The sequence below is a fragment of the Agelaius tricolor genome, unplaced genomic scaffold (assembly GCF_023055355.1).
Source record: "Agelaius tricolor isolate 1412-34295 unplaced genomic scaffold, bAgeTri1.0.p SCAF_14, whole genome shotgun sequence".
In the NCBI taxonomy this organism is placed as follows: Eukaryota; Metazoa; Chordata; class Aves; order Passeriformes; family Icteridae; genus Agelaius; species Agelaius tricolor.
The window spans coordinates 13,451,269-13,466,464 of NW_027269274.1; the positions used below are offsets into that span (position 1 = coordinate 13,451,269).

The 15,196-nt window shown below is 37.2% G+C and overlaps 1 protein-coding gene across 4 annotated transcripts in view; it reads right to left on the reverse strand.

The window, feature by feature from the left end:
• The window catches only part of CACNA2D3 (calcium voltage-gated channel auxiliary subunit alpha2delta 3), a 385,811-nt gene that overhangs the window by 200,425 nt on the left and 170,190 nt on the right, over positions 1-15,196 (reverse strand). For all 4 annotated transcript variants that reach the window (XR_011681184.1, XM_071439768.1, XM_071439767.1 and 1 more), the window contains 4 exons: positions 13,322-13,453; positions 11,893-11,953; positions 11,657-11,807; positions 3,123-3,197 (listed from right to left, as the gene is read on the reverse strand). Coding sequence is in view for 3 of the 4 variants with exons in the window: in XM_071439768.1 (XP_071295869.1) it covers positions 3,123-3,197; positions 11,657-11,807; positions 11,893-11,953; positions 13,322-13,453 (419 nt within the window). In the remaining variant the exon portion in view is untranslated. The remainder of the gene's footprint in view (positions 1-3,122; positions 3,198-11,656; positions 11,808-11,892; positions 11,954-13,321; positions 13,454-15,196) is intronic.

The window sequence follows — 15,196 nt, forward strand, 5'->3', positions numbered from 1 at the left end:
ATGTTTCCAGCCACAGTGCTGCATTAAGTGATATGTGTCTTAAGAGAAGTCAGGACTATGAATAGCAACATAAAAGAGTGGTAGAGTGAACTGCTAAAAATTCAGTCCCTGCAATCATCAGCATCAAACATCTCCTCTTCCCACATAAAAGAAATATGTGTAGCAATATGAAATACCATTACAGCAAATTTTAATTGTTTCCATCTAAAGTTATCATTTGAGAATAGATATTTGCCAGCTAAAGAAAAATTGTTCTGACTTTTTAAAAATACTTGTATTTCTTTTGGTGCTAGTAAAGTTTATACTAACAGATGTGATCATCATTGCAGCCATTCAATTGAGAAGAATATTTGACATAAAAATGAAGGATAGAAAGTTCTGAACCAAATATATGGCTGTATTTTCAGATCTAGGTTGGAATTAAAAAAAATCAGGCAGATGTAGACATATATAAACTGAAACAATAGATTATATCAAAACATTGCCTGTCAATCTCCTGCTCTACTTTGCCAGTACAGAAACATGTTCACATGCTGATAACGACTGCTTGGAAAAGCTACAAAACACAGTGTTTGCCTTGATATTGTTCTTGGGTTTTTCATCATTTCATAAACAAATGAAAAGAAAGAGTTATTATTATTACCAGTGAACTTGCAAAGGAGTATTTACCTTTTAAGACTGGTTGAGAAAGTGTAATTTTATCTGCTTTTTCCTCTGATATTACAATGGACAATGGCAATTACGCCAAAAAAGACAAACAAAAAAACCCCAAAAACTACAGTAGTAGTCTGGTGTATCTGTGAGACTCACAGAAATAAAAGTTATAACCCAAATAATTGAATACTTTTGATGAGTTCCAAAACACAGCTAAATATTCTGATGGCTCTGGACCAATTTTGGAATGTGCACATGAACAACATTTGAGGACATCTTTTTTCTATGGGCCTGACTAAAGAGCTCTGAATTCAAGAGAAACTTCTCCAGTTAATTGAGTGAGTTTTGATGGGGCCCCCAGGTAAATTTGCTGTGTCAGTCCAATCACACAGTATCACATCTTACAACAGTATCAGATATTTCAGAAAGCTGTTTTTAACTGGGTTCAGGAGCATGATAACTGAATTACTCATGTAGGATTAAGTGGCTGTCCACCTCCTTGGACAATCTCTACTTTGTACTCTGAGCTGTACTGGGGACAATGGAACTTTTGTGCCTTCTAGTGTTTAGGCAAATAAATTTTTAACTTCATTACAGTGTCTAGAAAAATGATATAAGAACATATGAGGTCACATGTAAGAAAGAAATGAATATTGGACAAGTCATGGTTTACACAAATGCACCCAACTATTACATGCTACCTATCTCAGTTTTTTTTTTTAAGCTCTGGCCTTTCAAGGAAAGAACAAGAACTACCTTAGAAATATAACCAACTAGAAAAAAGTTCATAATTAATTATGTCCCCAGATATCGCATATATTATTCAGTTTATAGACAAAGGACAAAGTTATTCTCTAAATAAATAAATAAATAAATAAATAAATAAATAATCTCCCTAATCAGAAATTATATCAACATTTACTCTGAAAAACAAAATGTGAACTTTTATTTCGTTATTTTGAAAAATCGAGCTCTGTTCTTAAAATCTGGGCATCATCTGGGTGGCATAAAAACATTTTGATCAATTAAATTAAAATAAATCTGATATTAAGTAACATATGGGTGTGGGGTAATCTGCATTTTGATCAGTTGCAGAATGACAGAAAGGTTAACTGTGGGATTCATTCCAGACAGGACATCTGGGCAATACATTTGAATCTTTGGTCTGCATCTAGAACTTGCACAGATTTCATGTGGCTCATTTGACGTACACAGAAAAAGGGCTCATTTAGAAAGTTGCATCACAATTCACAAATGAGGGACTTCAACATTAAATTCATGCCCACATAGCAACCAAATGATATTTAGATACCTGCAGTGGTAAATATCAAATATATAAAAGAAGAAGCCCATGAAGAATAATTTCTGTAGGACATAGATAAAGTGCAAAGAACTCTTGGGAGTAACACAATGGAGTAAAGATCAGCATAACAACATCAAAAATCATTTTGTCTTGGTAAAAATAAAGAGACCCAGCACTGACACACTCCAAAGGGTGTTTTCAGAGCTGTGCTCTCTAATTCCTGCTCAGAGACAACCTGAGCACAAGTACCACACTGGGTGTTGAGCAGAGTTCAGTGTTCAGCTGAAACTTTACTGTTCCTTTTCTTTTAGTGAGAATAGAAACTACTTAAAGAAAGAATATGACTGCTCCAGCCACAGGCCAGGCTCGGGACAGGGGGACAAACCACTCTGAGACAGGAAGCCTTAGCAAGGAAGAAGCTGTAAAATAACAGACATGGCTCATTTTAATAACAGGCTTTTCCCTCTACAAGAACCACAGGGCTTTTCAACCATCATATTTCATCATTTCACATGGCAGAAATAATTTTACCTCAGCTCCTAAAATTCCCTGCACAGAACCACTGAAAAAAACTGTCAGGAAATAAACGAAACTTCAAGCTACAGATTCATACTGCAATCTCTCTTCAAATAAAATTTGCACTGTAGTCACCATAATGGGTTTTTTTGCCTAAAAATTCTAGCAGGATGAAACTAATCTGAACATTTTCACAGAACATTCTTGAATGAATACATTATTACATTGACAGACACATTTGGAATGTTAAATTATTTTATTCTTATAGTATTACATTTGTTTGGAGATTTTGCTTCAATTTTTGTGCTACTTTGAGTTAAGAATGCAATCTCTTCCTCAGTAAATTTTGTTAACAGAATGATAGTTCAATTTAAAGTGGTTGAAATATTTTACTTAAAATAATTACCAAACTTTATTAACAGTATATTTTCAGTGACTCCTGCAATTTCCCATTAAGTTTATTCAACCAAATTGACTGGGAGATTATTTCTTTCTTTCTGTGGAGTCGCACAAAACTCTTTGAAATGGCATGAGCAGAATAATTAATACATTTTAATAATGGAATGCATTGTAGTAGGAAAAGATCATTATAGCACATTGTCACCCACTGCATCCAGCTCTCCACTGTTTTGTTACTTTCATTTCTTACCTCTTTGTTGGCTCTGTCTGCTTGAACTAATGTTCCATTCAGACATGGCTCTACATAGTGGAGTTCTTCATTATACTACAGAGGGAAATACAAAGTATGATGAAAAATTTAATTAAAAGCTTGGAAGATACAAGTCAATTTAATGACTTAGAACTACAGTGAATGAAATATGCACAGAAAGCAAGAACAAAAGGATTTTGTTCATTTTTAAAAACTGGCTGAGGTATTTCTTTTCCTTTTACATGATTCTTAATTTTCAGAGGTTTATACTTCTAAAGGAGCATTGAATGGATGCCAAAACTCAGGTGGACTTAAGGGTACTATAAACCACTAGCTGGCAAAAATATCCCTCAAATTGAAATCTGGATAATATTAAGAGATCATGTTTGATACATCACAAACTGAGCTCATAATTAACTGATAATTCTTTTCTAGAGGTAAGAAAAGTCCTGAAAAATACTTATGGCACTGTCTAACATTTTAAAAGGTTAATACTGGAACAACTACACCCAAAAAAAAAATCTGTAAATTGAATCAATCCTGTAAATGACTGACAATTTTCAAAATTCCAGTCAAGCATTATATTATTATATATTATATATATATATTATAATTATTATATTATTATACACAAAGTCATGAATATGTGACAGATCTTGAAGGAATTATCTGTTTTTCTCACAAGGTGTAGGTAAGCTACATAGCCTAGTCCTACATTCAGAAGCATCCTAAGCATGAAAAAAAAATGAAAACTCCTCTGCAATCAGTAGAACTTGTAATGAATGATTGATTGAAATTTGAAATTTGAGCTTGTCTCAATCTTTTAAACCTTTCAACACAGGTCACATTAATAAAGCAGTACCTCTCACCAAATTTTCTAGAGAGAGTCTTAACTGAATTCCTTCTCCCACTAATTTAATCTCCTTTAGAAGTAGCTAACTTGATAAGTTATCACAGATCAAACTGTAAGGACTTTGCATCTGGGCTTCAGGTGGTTTCATCTGTCATAAAGGATTAAGTGAATCAGAACATCCACAGTAAACAACATAAAAACAATCAGGGAAAACATTTCATTGATTAATGTGAGCATTTACTCCCTTCTTCCTCCACCTCAGTGGGAATGAAGAGAGCCCTCCAGTGAGTGGCTGGTAACAAAAAGCTGCTTAGGCAGGGGTCTCTGTCACTGGGAGTTCTCTCTGTCTGCCTGTAGCTCCAAATGTGCTCTACTCCCTTCAGCTGAGCAGCACTGCTGTGTGCAGCACAGAGCCTGGAAGCTGATCCCCCTGGACACCTGTCGTCACCATTCACTCCTGCAGTGCTCTGCTCACCATGTTCATCACCACATAATTACTCCTGCACAGGGAAGAGTGTTTAATGTGAACTGCATGGAGGCACTGGGCCAGACTCAGTCCTCACCTAGAAGGGAATATAAACCCAGAGTAACTTGCTATTGCTGGATATACAGATGGATTATATCAGCATCAGCACAGGAACTGGTTATACAGAAACAAGCAAAAAATACTTTAATGACATATACACATAATTTCTGCAGCAGATTTGCATGCTTCCTAATTGTTTTATTGCCATCAATGTTATTTCAATGTGTGAGAGTGTATGGACTTTTCTATTGTTCCATAGGTAATACAAAGTATAAGGCAAAGGCTTCTAGAAGAGTTCAGAGTCACTGAGAGTGTCCCATGTGCATCTCAGCCTCATAACAGTTTATTGATCTGATAAATGATGTACTTGCCCCTGTAGTTGCTCTTTTCAGACTGCTTTCCAGTCTATCTCCTGAGGGTCATTGCAAAATAATAATGCCAAATCTACACAGCATCTCTTATTATAATCCAAAGTCAAGACCATACTCCATTCTATTCTAAAAAATAAAATAGTGAAAATCTGTGACACTCTGGTGCACCAGCCCCTACTCCCAAGCTTTTCTCTGGTCATACACAGGTTTTTCTCAATATTTCTTTAATCAAGATACTTTAAAGTTCAGCCTGTTCTTAGTTTTATCTCTGTAGCTGTCATTGGAAACCACAAGAGCATACATATTTATCTTTATATCATACCAGGCACAGTGTCTGCAACTGGCCAACATGCAATAAAATGCTAAAGGCTCAAACACTTGCATGTAACAAACTCAAGGTTTCCTAATTTTTGTAGCAATACCTTTTTTTAAAAAAGTCTATAAGCACCAGCAAATAAATGAAAAAACTTCCCACTCTATCAAGCCTTGCATCTAAACAGTTGCAATTTCTGTCCACTAGGTTTCTGTAAGATTTAACAACTATTTTGAGTAACTGATGCCATCAGGCTATTCACAGAGCCTGCAGCTGCCCCACAGCCCAGAGAGATTCCCTGCAGTTTCCCACTGAGCCTCCAGTGTCCCAGAGTTGTGCAGGATAAAGCAGAGGACATGCTTCAAGTCCCTTCACAGCTCCCTTTCATAGAACCAACCTGCTTCAGAAAAGGGCAATTAAAAGCTTTCATTCTCACATAGAGAGCACAGTCTCATAGAAAACATAGATATTGATCCTTCTGAAACCCAGACAAACTGTGTCACTATTTCCAGTTGTGGCATCTAGTTCACCTTGAGATTATTACTACCAAAAAGATGTTAAGCAAGGTAATACACAATGTATATATATATATATATGGTATGCTATATATATATATGGCAGAAGTAGCTGGATGGTGCCAACATGTGAAAAGGATTGTATTATGTAATGGTGTTCTAAGATAACAAGATATTGGAAGTGGTCTCTGGGTTGTGCATCTACTGTACAGGTATAAATGAAAGCACACTAAGAAAAATCTTTATATAAAATGTGTATAAGTTTTTTAAGGTTTGAATTCCTACAAGGGTGCATTTTAATGATCTATTCTGATTTTTATCTCTTCACTAATTGGATACACTTTCTAATATTTTTTTTTAAATCTCAAATATAAAGAGATTGAAAAATTCACCGGACAGAATTATTTCAGTTCCTAATGAAATTCCCAAAAGAGCATCTGCCTAAGTCCTCAAAAACCGGACTCCTGATATAACATGCATCACTGAAACAATAACAATTGAAACAATAACATTGAAACGCTGCATTCAAGCAGTGTTTGCTACTTAAACTTGCATATCTGCTTGATAAGATCCTTAGTACAGCTGCAATTTTCTAGTACAGCACCTAACTTGTGCTTCCTAGCATATATCTGATTTCTTTGCCCTTGTTTTACAGTGTTTTACAGTGATATTGGTGATCCCCTTCTTTTAACTGTGACAAATCGTTAAAGTGCAAAAAGTGAAGAAATTCACCCCTCCTCCACCTGCTCACTACCTCATCAGTAATTTGGCCTTGGTCCTGCATTTCTTCTGGCATTTGAAATTTCCTATTTAGTGAAATAACTTCCTGATCTGATTCACAACTGCTGACTTCCCCAGTAAAGATGTCTTGTTAATTTACCTCAGTGAAAGCCTGCATTTGGCTTTTCAAGGGTTCTTGCATCATGGTGTTTTCCCACATTTCCCAGTGTTACACATCCCAGTGCTCCATGCCCTGGCATGTGACACCTTTGCACATTCCAGCAGTAACAGCAGCAGCTGGGAGAGCTGATACCTGCACAATAGCTGGGAATAGCCTGGATTTTGCTGAGGGGAGGGATGTAAAAATTAATTACCTTCCTTTCTGACCTCCTCTTTGTAAACCCTGGGTTACTCTTGTAATTTAAACATGTAATTACACTGATATTTATTATTTTATTTATATATAGTTATCTGTCTTATTTACTTCACATTATTTTGTCCCTCTTCTTATTTCTGTGCAAAATAGGCATAAAAATGTAAGCAGGCTAAAACGTGGACTAAGAGAAGCCATCTAATTATTTAGAGAGCTGTAGTCATACATTCTATAATAAGATACAATTCATATTCTATAAATTATATATATACATATATATATATGGGGTTTTAGCACACCTACACAAGTAGTATCCATCTTCCTTAGCATTTTCCATATTTCTTCCCTGTCACATTTAAACTGCCTGGCACAAGGTCCACAGAAATAAATTAAATTTCCATTTTGTTGTGCAACAATACACAGATAAAAGATTCAAATTATATTAAAGCATATTCAGCTATCCAATTCAGCCCAGCCTAAGAAGCCAATCCAGAAAAGGAACAAAAGGAATTGGTGTTTCCATAGTTTACTGTGCCAAACAAGTGGCACACAGGCACAGGCCACTGCTTGGAGGCTTCATATGGAGGTGCATTTTGGCAGCCTCTCTTTGTCAGCCAGCTCACACATCAGCTCTACAGAATCTGATTATTCAGGCAGGCTGAAAAGTAAATTTATCCATGGTCTCTTCTGTAGGAATATAAGAAAAAGGAGACTATTTATATTGGAAAATTCTACATATTAATACTGGGAGCTATACTACTGTGCTTTGAATTAAAAAATACTTTTATTCTAATCAATTTTGCTGAAAGGGTGTGTCTAAAGCAGTAAAGTTAATTTAACATTCTTGGCTCAGTTAATATTTTGCTAATTCAGTGTAGAGTTTGTATAAAAGCATTTTTAAAATTTCAGCATTTGACAAAATTAGTACTTGTTTTATGATAATGTTGTTAATTTAATGCTTGACTTGGAATTATACTTCAAAGTGAATTGGAAAAACATGCCTTTTCTCTTGTTGCTGCAGATATCTCTGTTCATGCACCAATGAACTGACCTTAAATTTTAACATAGGCAGCACAAAATCGCTCTTGTATTTCGATAATTTTTTCTGCAATTCAATCATCTAGTCCATCAATTTCAGATGGATATTGCAACAACCTACCCATGAAAGCTAAAATGATCTTTAACATTATCCTTTTATGTTTATTTTCTGGAAAGACCTGCAATGAATTCTGCTTTCTGATATATATACATTTATATCTATCTATATGTATGCAGAAATGCATGCAAGTATTCATTCTGTTAATCACTGTGCTTAATAAAGCCATCCTGGCAGTCATGGTCATTCAAGTTCAAAGTTTTGCTTCATCTACTAAGTACAGGCAGTTTTTCTACACTACTAAAGCTCTTATTCCACCTCAGATTTTGGGCTGAGGAGAGAGGGCGTACTTGGCCATTTTTCTGAGACTTCCAGATGCCCAGGATGTCACAGAGCAACAATTTGGAGTGGCCTCCCAGAGCAGTCAGTCTGAGCAGGGCTCAGCTGTGTGAAGGTTCAGTCTCCACCATCAGGGCACAGCAGATCCATTTTTGCACACACTGCACAGCTCTGGAGACAGAGGGGATCTGCTGGTACAGAGGGGATTTCTTGGACTGACATATGTGTATCCTACCTTCAAATGAAACTGCTGTCACATCAGCAGGCTGTGACTGAATTACAAAGAGTAAGATACAATCTCACTCGAGCATTTGTCTGTAGATAAAAGCTGTATGGGATTTTCAGGGCTTTCACACCAAGCAGCCTCTTGTGTGGGCTTCGTTGTCTCATGTTTTGATCACTGGAACATCTCTGTTCTTGACAAATTTCATTTGCCCCGCTGGCACTTGGTCAAAGCAATGCCTGGGAAGCAATTCCTGCAGATAACATAAATCACAGTGCCTGGCTTTGCTGGGTCCCCTCACTGTGTCTTTCACACTGCACATTTTGAAAGCAGTTCATGGTTCAGCCCAGCCTACCTGTGCCATTCCTCATTGAAAGGCCCACTTCCCTTCTCCACAGCACAGGTCTCTCTTGATAGTTTGTTCAATTTTCAAGCAATTTTTTTGGTTTTTTACACTGTTATTTATTTGCCTTGTGAGAGAGCAAGAGGAAGATGAGTCAGGGGAGGTTTAGATTATATTAGGAAAGGATTTTTCACCCAGAGGGTGGTTGAAGAGTGGAAAGGCTCCCTAGGGGATTGGTCACAGCACCAAGCGTGGCAGAGTCCATGGAATGTTTGGACAACACTCTCAGGCTCGTGGGGGATTCTTGGGGTGTCCTGTGCAGGGCCAGGAGTTGGGTTTGATGAGGCTGATGGGTCCCTTCTAACTCAGCATATTCCATTATTCCCTGATTTAGTATAAAACAACTCCCTACACTCTTCCTGCAGAAGCCCAAGGCAGCAGCACAGCTCTTTACCCCCTCAGCACCACTCCTGTCATGCTCTCCTTGGTCCCCTACATTTCTGTGGTATGCACAGAACATTTCAATGCAACCAACACCTTCAGGTTCATATTTCCATATCAGCCTCCTAAGGAAATTAAACAGTTGAGCTTGTTAGCATAAAAACACATTCTCCATCGCTGTTTCTACTTATTTAAACAAACACACACATATCTGTCCTAAAAGAGGTTCTAGAGAGGACAGAGCCTACAGAGGAAAAAATTACCTCAGACAAATGCTGTAATGAGCACAATAAATAGGTTTCTTGCTAGAAATTCAGAATTTCTGACACTAGCCAAGGGCAGCAGGAGGGCTGCAGTGTGGGAGAAGGCCACAAAGTGCCCTCACAGCCAGCACCAGCTGGGGCTGGACACACTGCAAGGAGCCCAAATGGAGGCACAGCAGCCTGGGGGCTGGAAAGAGCCATCAGCAGCTGGAAACATCTGCAAACACAGCTGGGAGAATGTCGTGGTGAAAGGGGTGCTCTGCAGGACACGGGGGGTGTGGGTGACCCATGGCAGTGTGAGGACACGGCTGAGGGAGCCAGGCTGATGTGGGGACACCCCAGGGCAGGGTGACCCAGCTGAAGGGACAGCAGTGAGAGGGAAGGAACAGGGAGGAGGGGCAGGGAGAGGCTGCAGAGACAGAGACAGAGCTGCTGCTGCTGCTGGAAGGGCCCTTGGCTCGCACCCACCCTGAGCAGGAGAGGCCAGGGGCAGCCAAGGCCCCGGGAGTGGCCCCACGGACGGGTTGGGCGCGAGCTCAGCCGGGGCAGCCGCGAGGAAAGGCTCAGGCGGGCGATTCTTTCCTTTTCTCAGCACAAATTCAGCCTTGAGAAGCTTGGGGAATTTGACAAGAAGTTAGGTAAAAAATTCCGTGACTCTGGTGTTTTGCACACAGCTCAGTTAATGTTTCAAATAAACTTTAAATCGGGAAAAGCGATGATTAGCTTCTTCATACTTGCTTTTAAAAAGTTTTTGCACAATACTTCTATTCTACTACATAGGCAAAATCATTAGTTTTGGATTCAACTTACATGTGTTTTTACTTATTTTTTTTTAATAGATGAGTCTTTTGATTTTCCCAAAGTAAATGTTTCACTAAAAAAACCAACTTTTCTTTTTTCTTCCTACATAATTCACAGTAACTGTTACAACTACTGATAAACACAGATCATACACCAAAAAATGGCTGGTCAGGCATCTTAGTAATTACTCTAGTTGAAACATTCTTTTAACTTACAGAAATTATTTAGATTACAGTTAATCACATTTTTTTAAAGGACAGTAAATCTTTTTTTGATAAAGTATGTAATTATATCTTTATACAACATGAGTTTCTGCTAATTATGCAATTATCATGCAGAGATTAATATGACAGTCTGAACTGCTGGCTATGTGTTAAAAATACAGTATATGCACATACACTTCATGCACATATACTTCATTTTCTGTACAATCTCAATGATTTACACTTGTGTCTCTGGGGTCATTTAATTCAGTACACAAAGGACTTGTGCAAGAAAACAAAAAGGCCAAAATCTTCCTTATATTCAAGAAGTTGAAGACATTTACAAATTGGAGAAAACCCTTTTTTTACAAAGTATTAGCAAGACAATATCAGCAAAAGAAAATTTATTTAACAACCAATTCCTCCTCCCTTCCCTCCCCTGCAAATCATAGTTCTGATGTCAGTTTTGGATTTGTTGAAGTCGCCCTTACCCACAAGATTAATCCCATTACTCCTAAGTACAGTAAAACCAGCCTCTTGTCACAGCTTTAAGACCTGTACCTGTACCATGGAAAACTCACATGTACACAGGAGCTACTGAGGATCTGATTTCTCACTGCTGGTAAACACCAGCAACCTCTTTACACAACTTACACAGACACACATTTCAGACCAGAACAGGAACATTGAGGAGTTATACTGACATGTTATCATGCCATGCAAGCCTTAGAAAAAGCTAAAATCTGAATCTATTCATTCTTACATTTTACCCATTTTGCACTGTATTGCAGAAGCTGAGGGGGAAAAGCTGGGGGGAAGGCAAACACACCCTGAAGTTAAAAGTTAAGGTAACATACAAAGTTCAAGCAAACAAAAAAAAAAAAAAATATATAACTATTCTTTGCAACCCCAGATTGAAGACTACTTCTTTGAGGGGTTTCAAATTGCAAGTCACAGACAAATAGCCCAAAATCTCTGACACTTAAAGAATCTCATACTGAAAAAACAAATGTTTCTGTCCAGTGGGTTCAGATGTCAGCCATCACCTGTCCGCAACATTTTTCAAGTGGCTTGAGTAAGTAAAACATGACAGATATCAAGAAATGATGGAAGAAAAATAGTATTAAAAAAAAAAAAAATCCTGAGACACTCACAGCAATTATATTGAAGAAGTCATCATCTCCAAGGGTATCCAAAATAGATGAAACTGTCTGTTTGGCAATAGTCAGGCGAAGCCCTTTCATACTGCCACTGACATCCACTAAAATTACCACATCTTTTGGAGAAGTTGCTGCCTGGATATACCTGAGATGAAAGACAAAACTTCTTTTAAATACTGAATTGTTATCATTTCAAATTTCTTAAACACTGGCAGTCATCAATTGCCTACCACTTTCTGTTTCTGCAGTCAAATGCAATGACTCCATTCTCATCAGGTTCCCATTTAATTCCTGTTGCAAAAAAAAAGAGGATAAAATATTAAATTAAATTTTCACAGTACCTGTGGAAAATGTATCTGTGGTATTTGGGCTAAGTGGCATTTAATGGAGTTTCATACTTTAATCTAACAGGCAGTGCCATCCTAACATAGGAAATACTGGGGGGAAGAAAAGTCCCTAAAATAGGGCAACAAGAAATAATTTTTTCCCTCACTCCTCTTTAGTAAGGTGAAAACTCTTCAGGTCTACTATGTCCATTGCACTATTTTCACAAAATTCTTGCCATTCTTGGTCTTTGGTGCTGGCAAGCTTTATCACATCTTGCCAAGTCCTTTCCAGACCTTGAGCAGTTCTGGCCCATGGCTGGCTCCAGCAGCTGCCCTTACACTACCTGCTTCCCTCACAGGTCATACTCTGAATTTTCACTCACATCACTATGAAGAGGTAACATCTTCTGGTTGTGGGTCAGAAGAAATATGAAAAAAAAATCTCCAAGGAAAAAAAATATCAGGGGAAATCTTCCTCCTTTTTACACTCATTTTCTAGCACAAAACAAAAATAGCCTTGAAAACAAGGACTAATATTTGAAATATCATGGAGCTTGGGAGCTGAAGAATAATCTAAAACTAACACAGATATAGTAGCCATTACTCTCAGCCACTTTCAGACATACAGGCTTATAGTGAACTTGCTTGAACTCGAGACTTAGAGAAACATGGGTTGCTAAACCACATTAGCCAAAGGAACAATACCCACTATGAGCCTGACTCTAAGTTACAGAAGCTGAGAATGAGTTTATTTAACCTCATAGTTTATTATAATGTGGTAAATTTGTATAGGATTAAACATAAAACTTAATAGGCAACAATATAGGTTTTAACCTATTTCTATAGAAATAATACAAGTGATGTGATTGCATTTTATTACAACTGGTGTGAAAATAAACTTTCAAACAAGTTTTTTTAAATTTTTTAATGTGAATCTGCCAGGTTAAGTGGAAGTTTAAAAATAAAACAAATAATAATGAAGTCTTACTGTGTGCATTGATAGAGCACAGAATTCAAGCTTAGTTCTATATGAAGGCTCTAATCCTCTTGCTCTCCTTCTCACAGCCTATTTAGAAGTTATTTTTCACATGTCTGTGTATGTCTCTCTGAATAGACATTTTTATGAGTACATGAGTTATCATGAGGGTTTCACCTCCAAATAGAAATTGGTAGAAAAAACTCAACATTTTCAAAATGTTGATTGGAAATCTCTCTGAGAACTAGATGAAGTAAAATCAAACCTGCAAGTATCTGTGTCAGTCAGGATTTGTGACAATACTCAATGCAGCCATGGAATTCTTTATTGTATTTTAAGGACTTCTCTTCTTCCTACCTGGATATTGCCTGAAAAATCCTTTTGCACTTCCAAAGTACTGCCAGATGAGAGAAGGGTCACGATCAAAGTTATCAACAAACACCTTATTTAAAGATTCTGACCAATAAACTCCATTTACTATGGCTGGATCTGGAAAAAAAAAAAAAAAAAAAGAACACACACACAATGAAAAGTGATTTTGTTAAGTAGAATCCTATAAACTCTACCATCTTCAGCTTATTCAATACCCAAAAGTCTATTGACTGAAAACTGTTGCAAAACTGTTTTAGTTTCCTTTGTCAAATAAGTGATCCAAAATAAATAATTCACTTAAAGAACAGAACAGAGAAACCTGGTACTCTTTTTTATATAACTTAAAATTGCTCTTTAGAGCATCTATCTTGAACCACCACATTGCTTATTCTGGAGAACATAAATAATTCCATCTAATTTAGATTATTTACTCAATGTACCTTGCCTAAATGCATAGAATGTCTCTTAGCAACACTTTACTTTTTTAAACATTAAATTTGGTAATGTTTGAAAGTTTTCATGTTGGAACGGAAAGCAAAATACCTTTTATTTTGCACTTGAATATGCATAAATCACATCTCATTACAAATACCACTAGTTGTTATTTGGAAAACACTGAACCCACATTCCACAACAATTACCCAATTAGTTTTTATTTCCATAGAAAGAGAACTACAAAGCAAATCCTTGATGCTGAAACTGTTCTATTTAAGACAACCCCATCCATCAATCCCTAAGACCCCAGGCTGCTCAAGTGTGTCTTGAAGCTGCAGATTTGGTTCAACTGTGGGAAATGAGAAATCAATGAACATGTCATAGAAAGTTACTGGATTTCAAACTGTGAATTTTGAAAGGTGAAAAACAATTAAGATACAGGATATTCCCAGTTCAATCTTATGTGAAGTCAGCAGAATAGAAAGGAAAAAAACAGAACTGAAATCACAGATGCATTATTTAATTTGCAAAAGTGTGCATACATGAATACACAGTAACATTTGCTCAAGTATTTGAAATAAAGCAGCCAGTAGCTTGCAAAATAATGTCACTGTTCTGATTTCAGAAGACTGCTTCAAATGTGATTTTAATGGAGTGGAAAAAAGGCAAATTGTTATCTTCCCCTGCATTCATCAAGAAAAAACAGCAGAAAAATGGAAATGTCTCAGCTACACAAATTTGCATGTTGCTTTCACCTAAATATTTAGGTTTATATAGAAGAAATGCCAAAAAAGCAAGGTCAACAAAACAGATCTTACTTTTAAACACATGGAGGCAGTTACTTGTTTCTCTAGAAGATGACATAAAATCTGCCACACCAGACACATGTCAAACAAACTGATATCACTGGTCCAAGGGCACTAACTTCAGTCCTGCCTAGCTGGGAAAACCTTCATTGTCCAGTTTCCCAATCTGTAGTTACCACAATGATGAGCTGTGACCAAAACATCACAAATCAGCTCTCAAGACTGAGATCTATCATTGGTTTGTAAAATTATGCTCCTATGTCACCATCCCAAAATGTCAGCCCATTGTTCAACATTACCTGAGATGTGAGGCACTAAAGTGAGAATTCTATTCCTCAGTCCACAGGAATTTCCCAGTACCAGTTCAAACACTGATACTCTGATTCTGCTCCTGTACTTCATATATAATGGAGTATCCAAAGCACTAAAAATTGCAGTGGCACTGTTGACTCAGCATCACAATCCTGACATAAGGCAATAAGTTTAATTCATCTTTGAAAAGAGCAACCAAGGTCACTGGGTTGGGTTTGGGTTTTGTTCTTTTACATTTCCTGGTGTTGCTAGAAAAGTCTGTTTAGAGGAAAAGACAAGACACCATTTCTCAAGCCTCTAGAGGGCT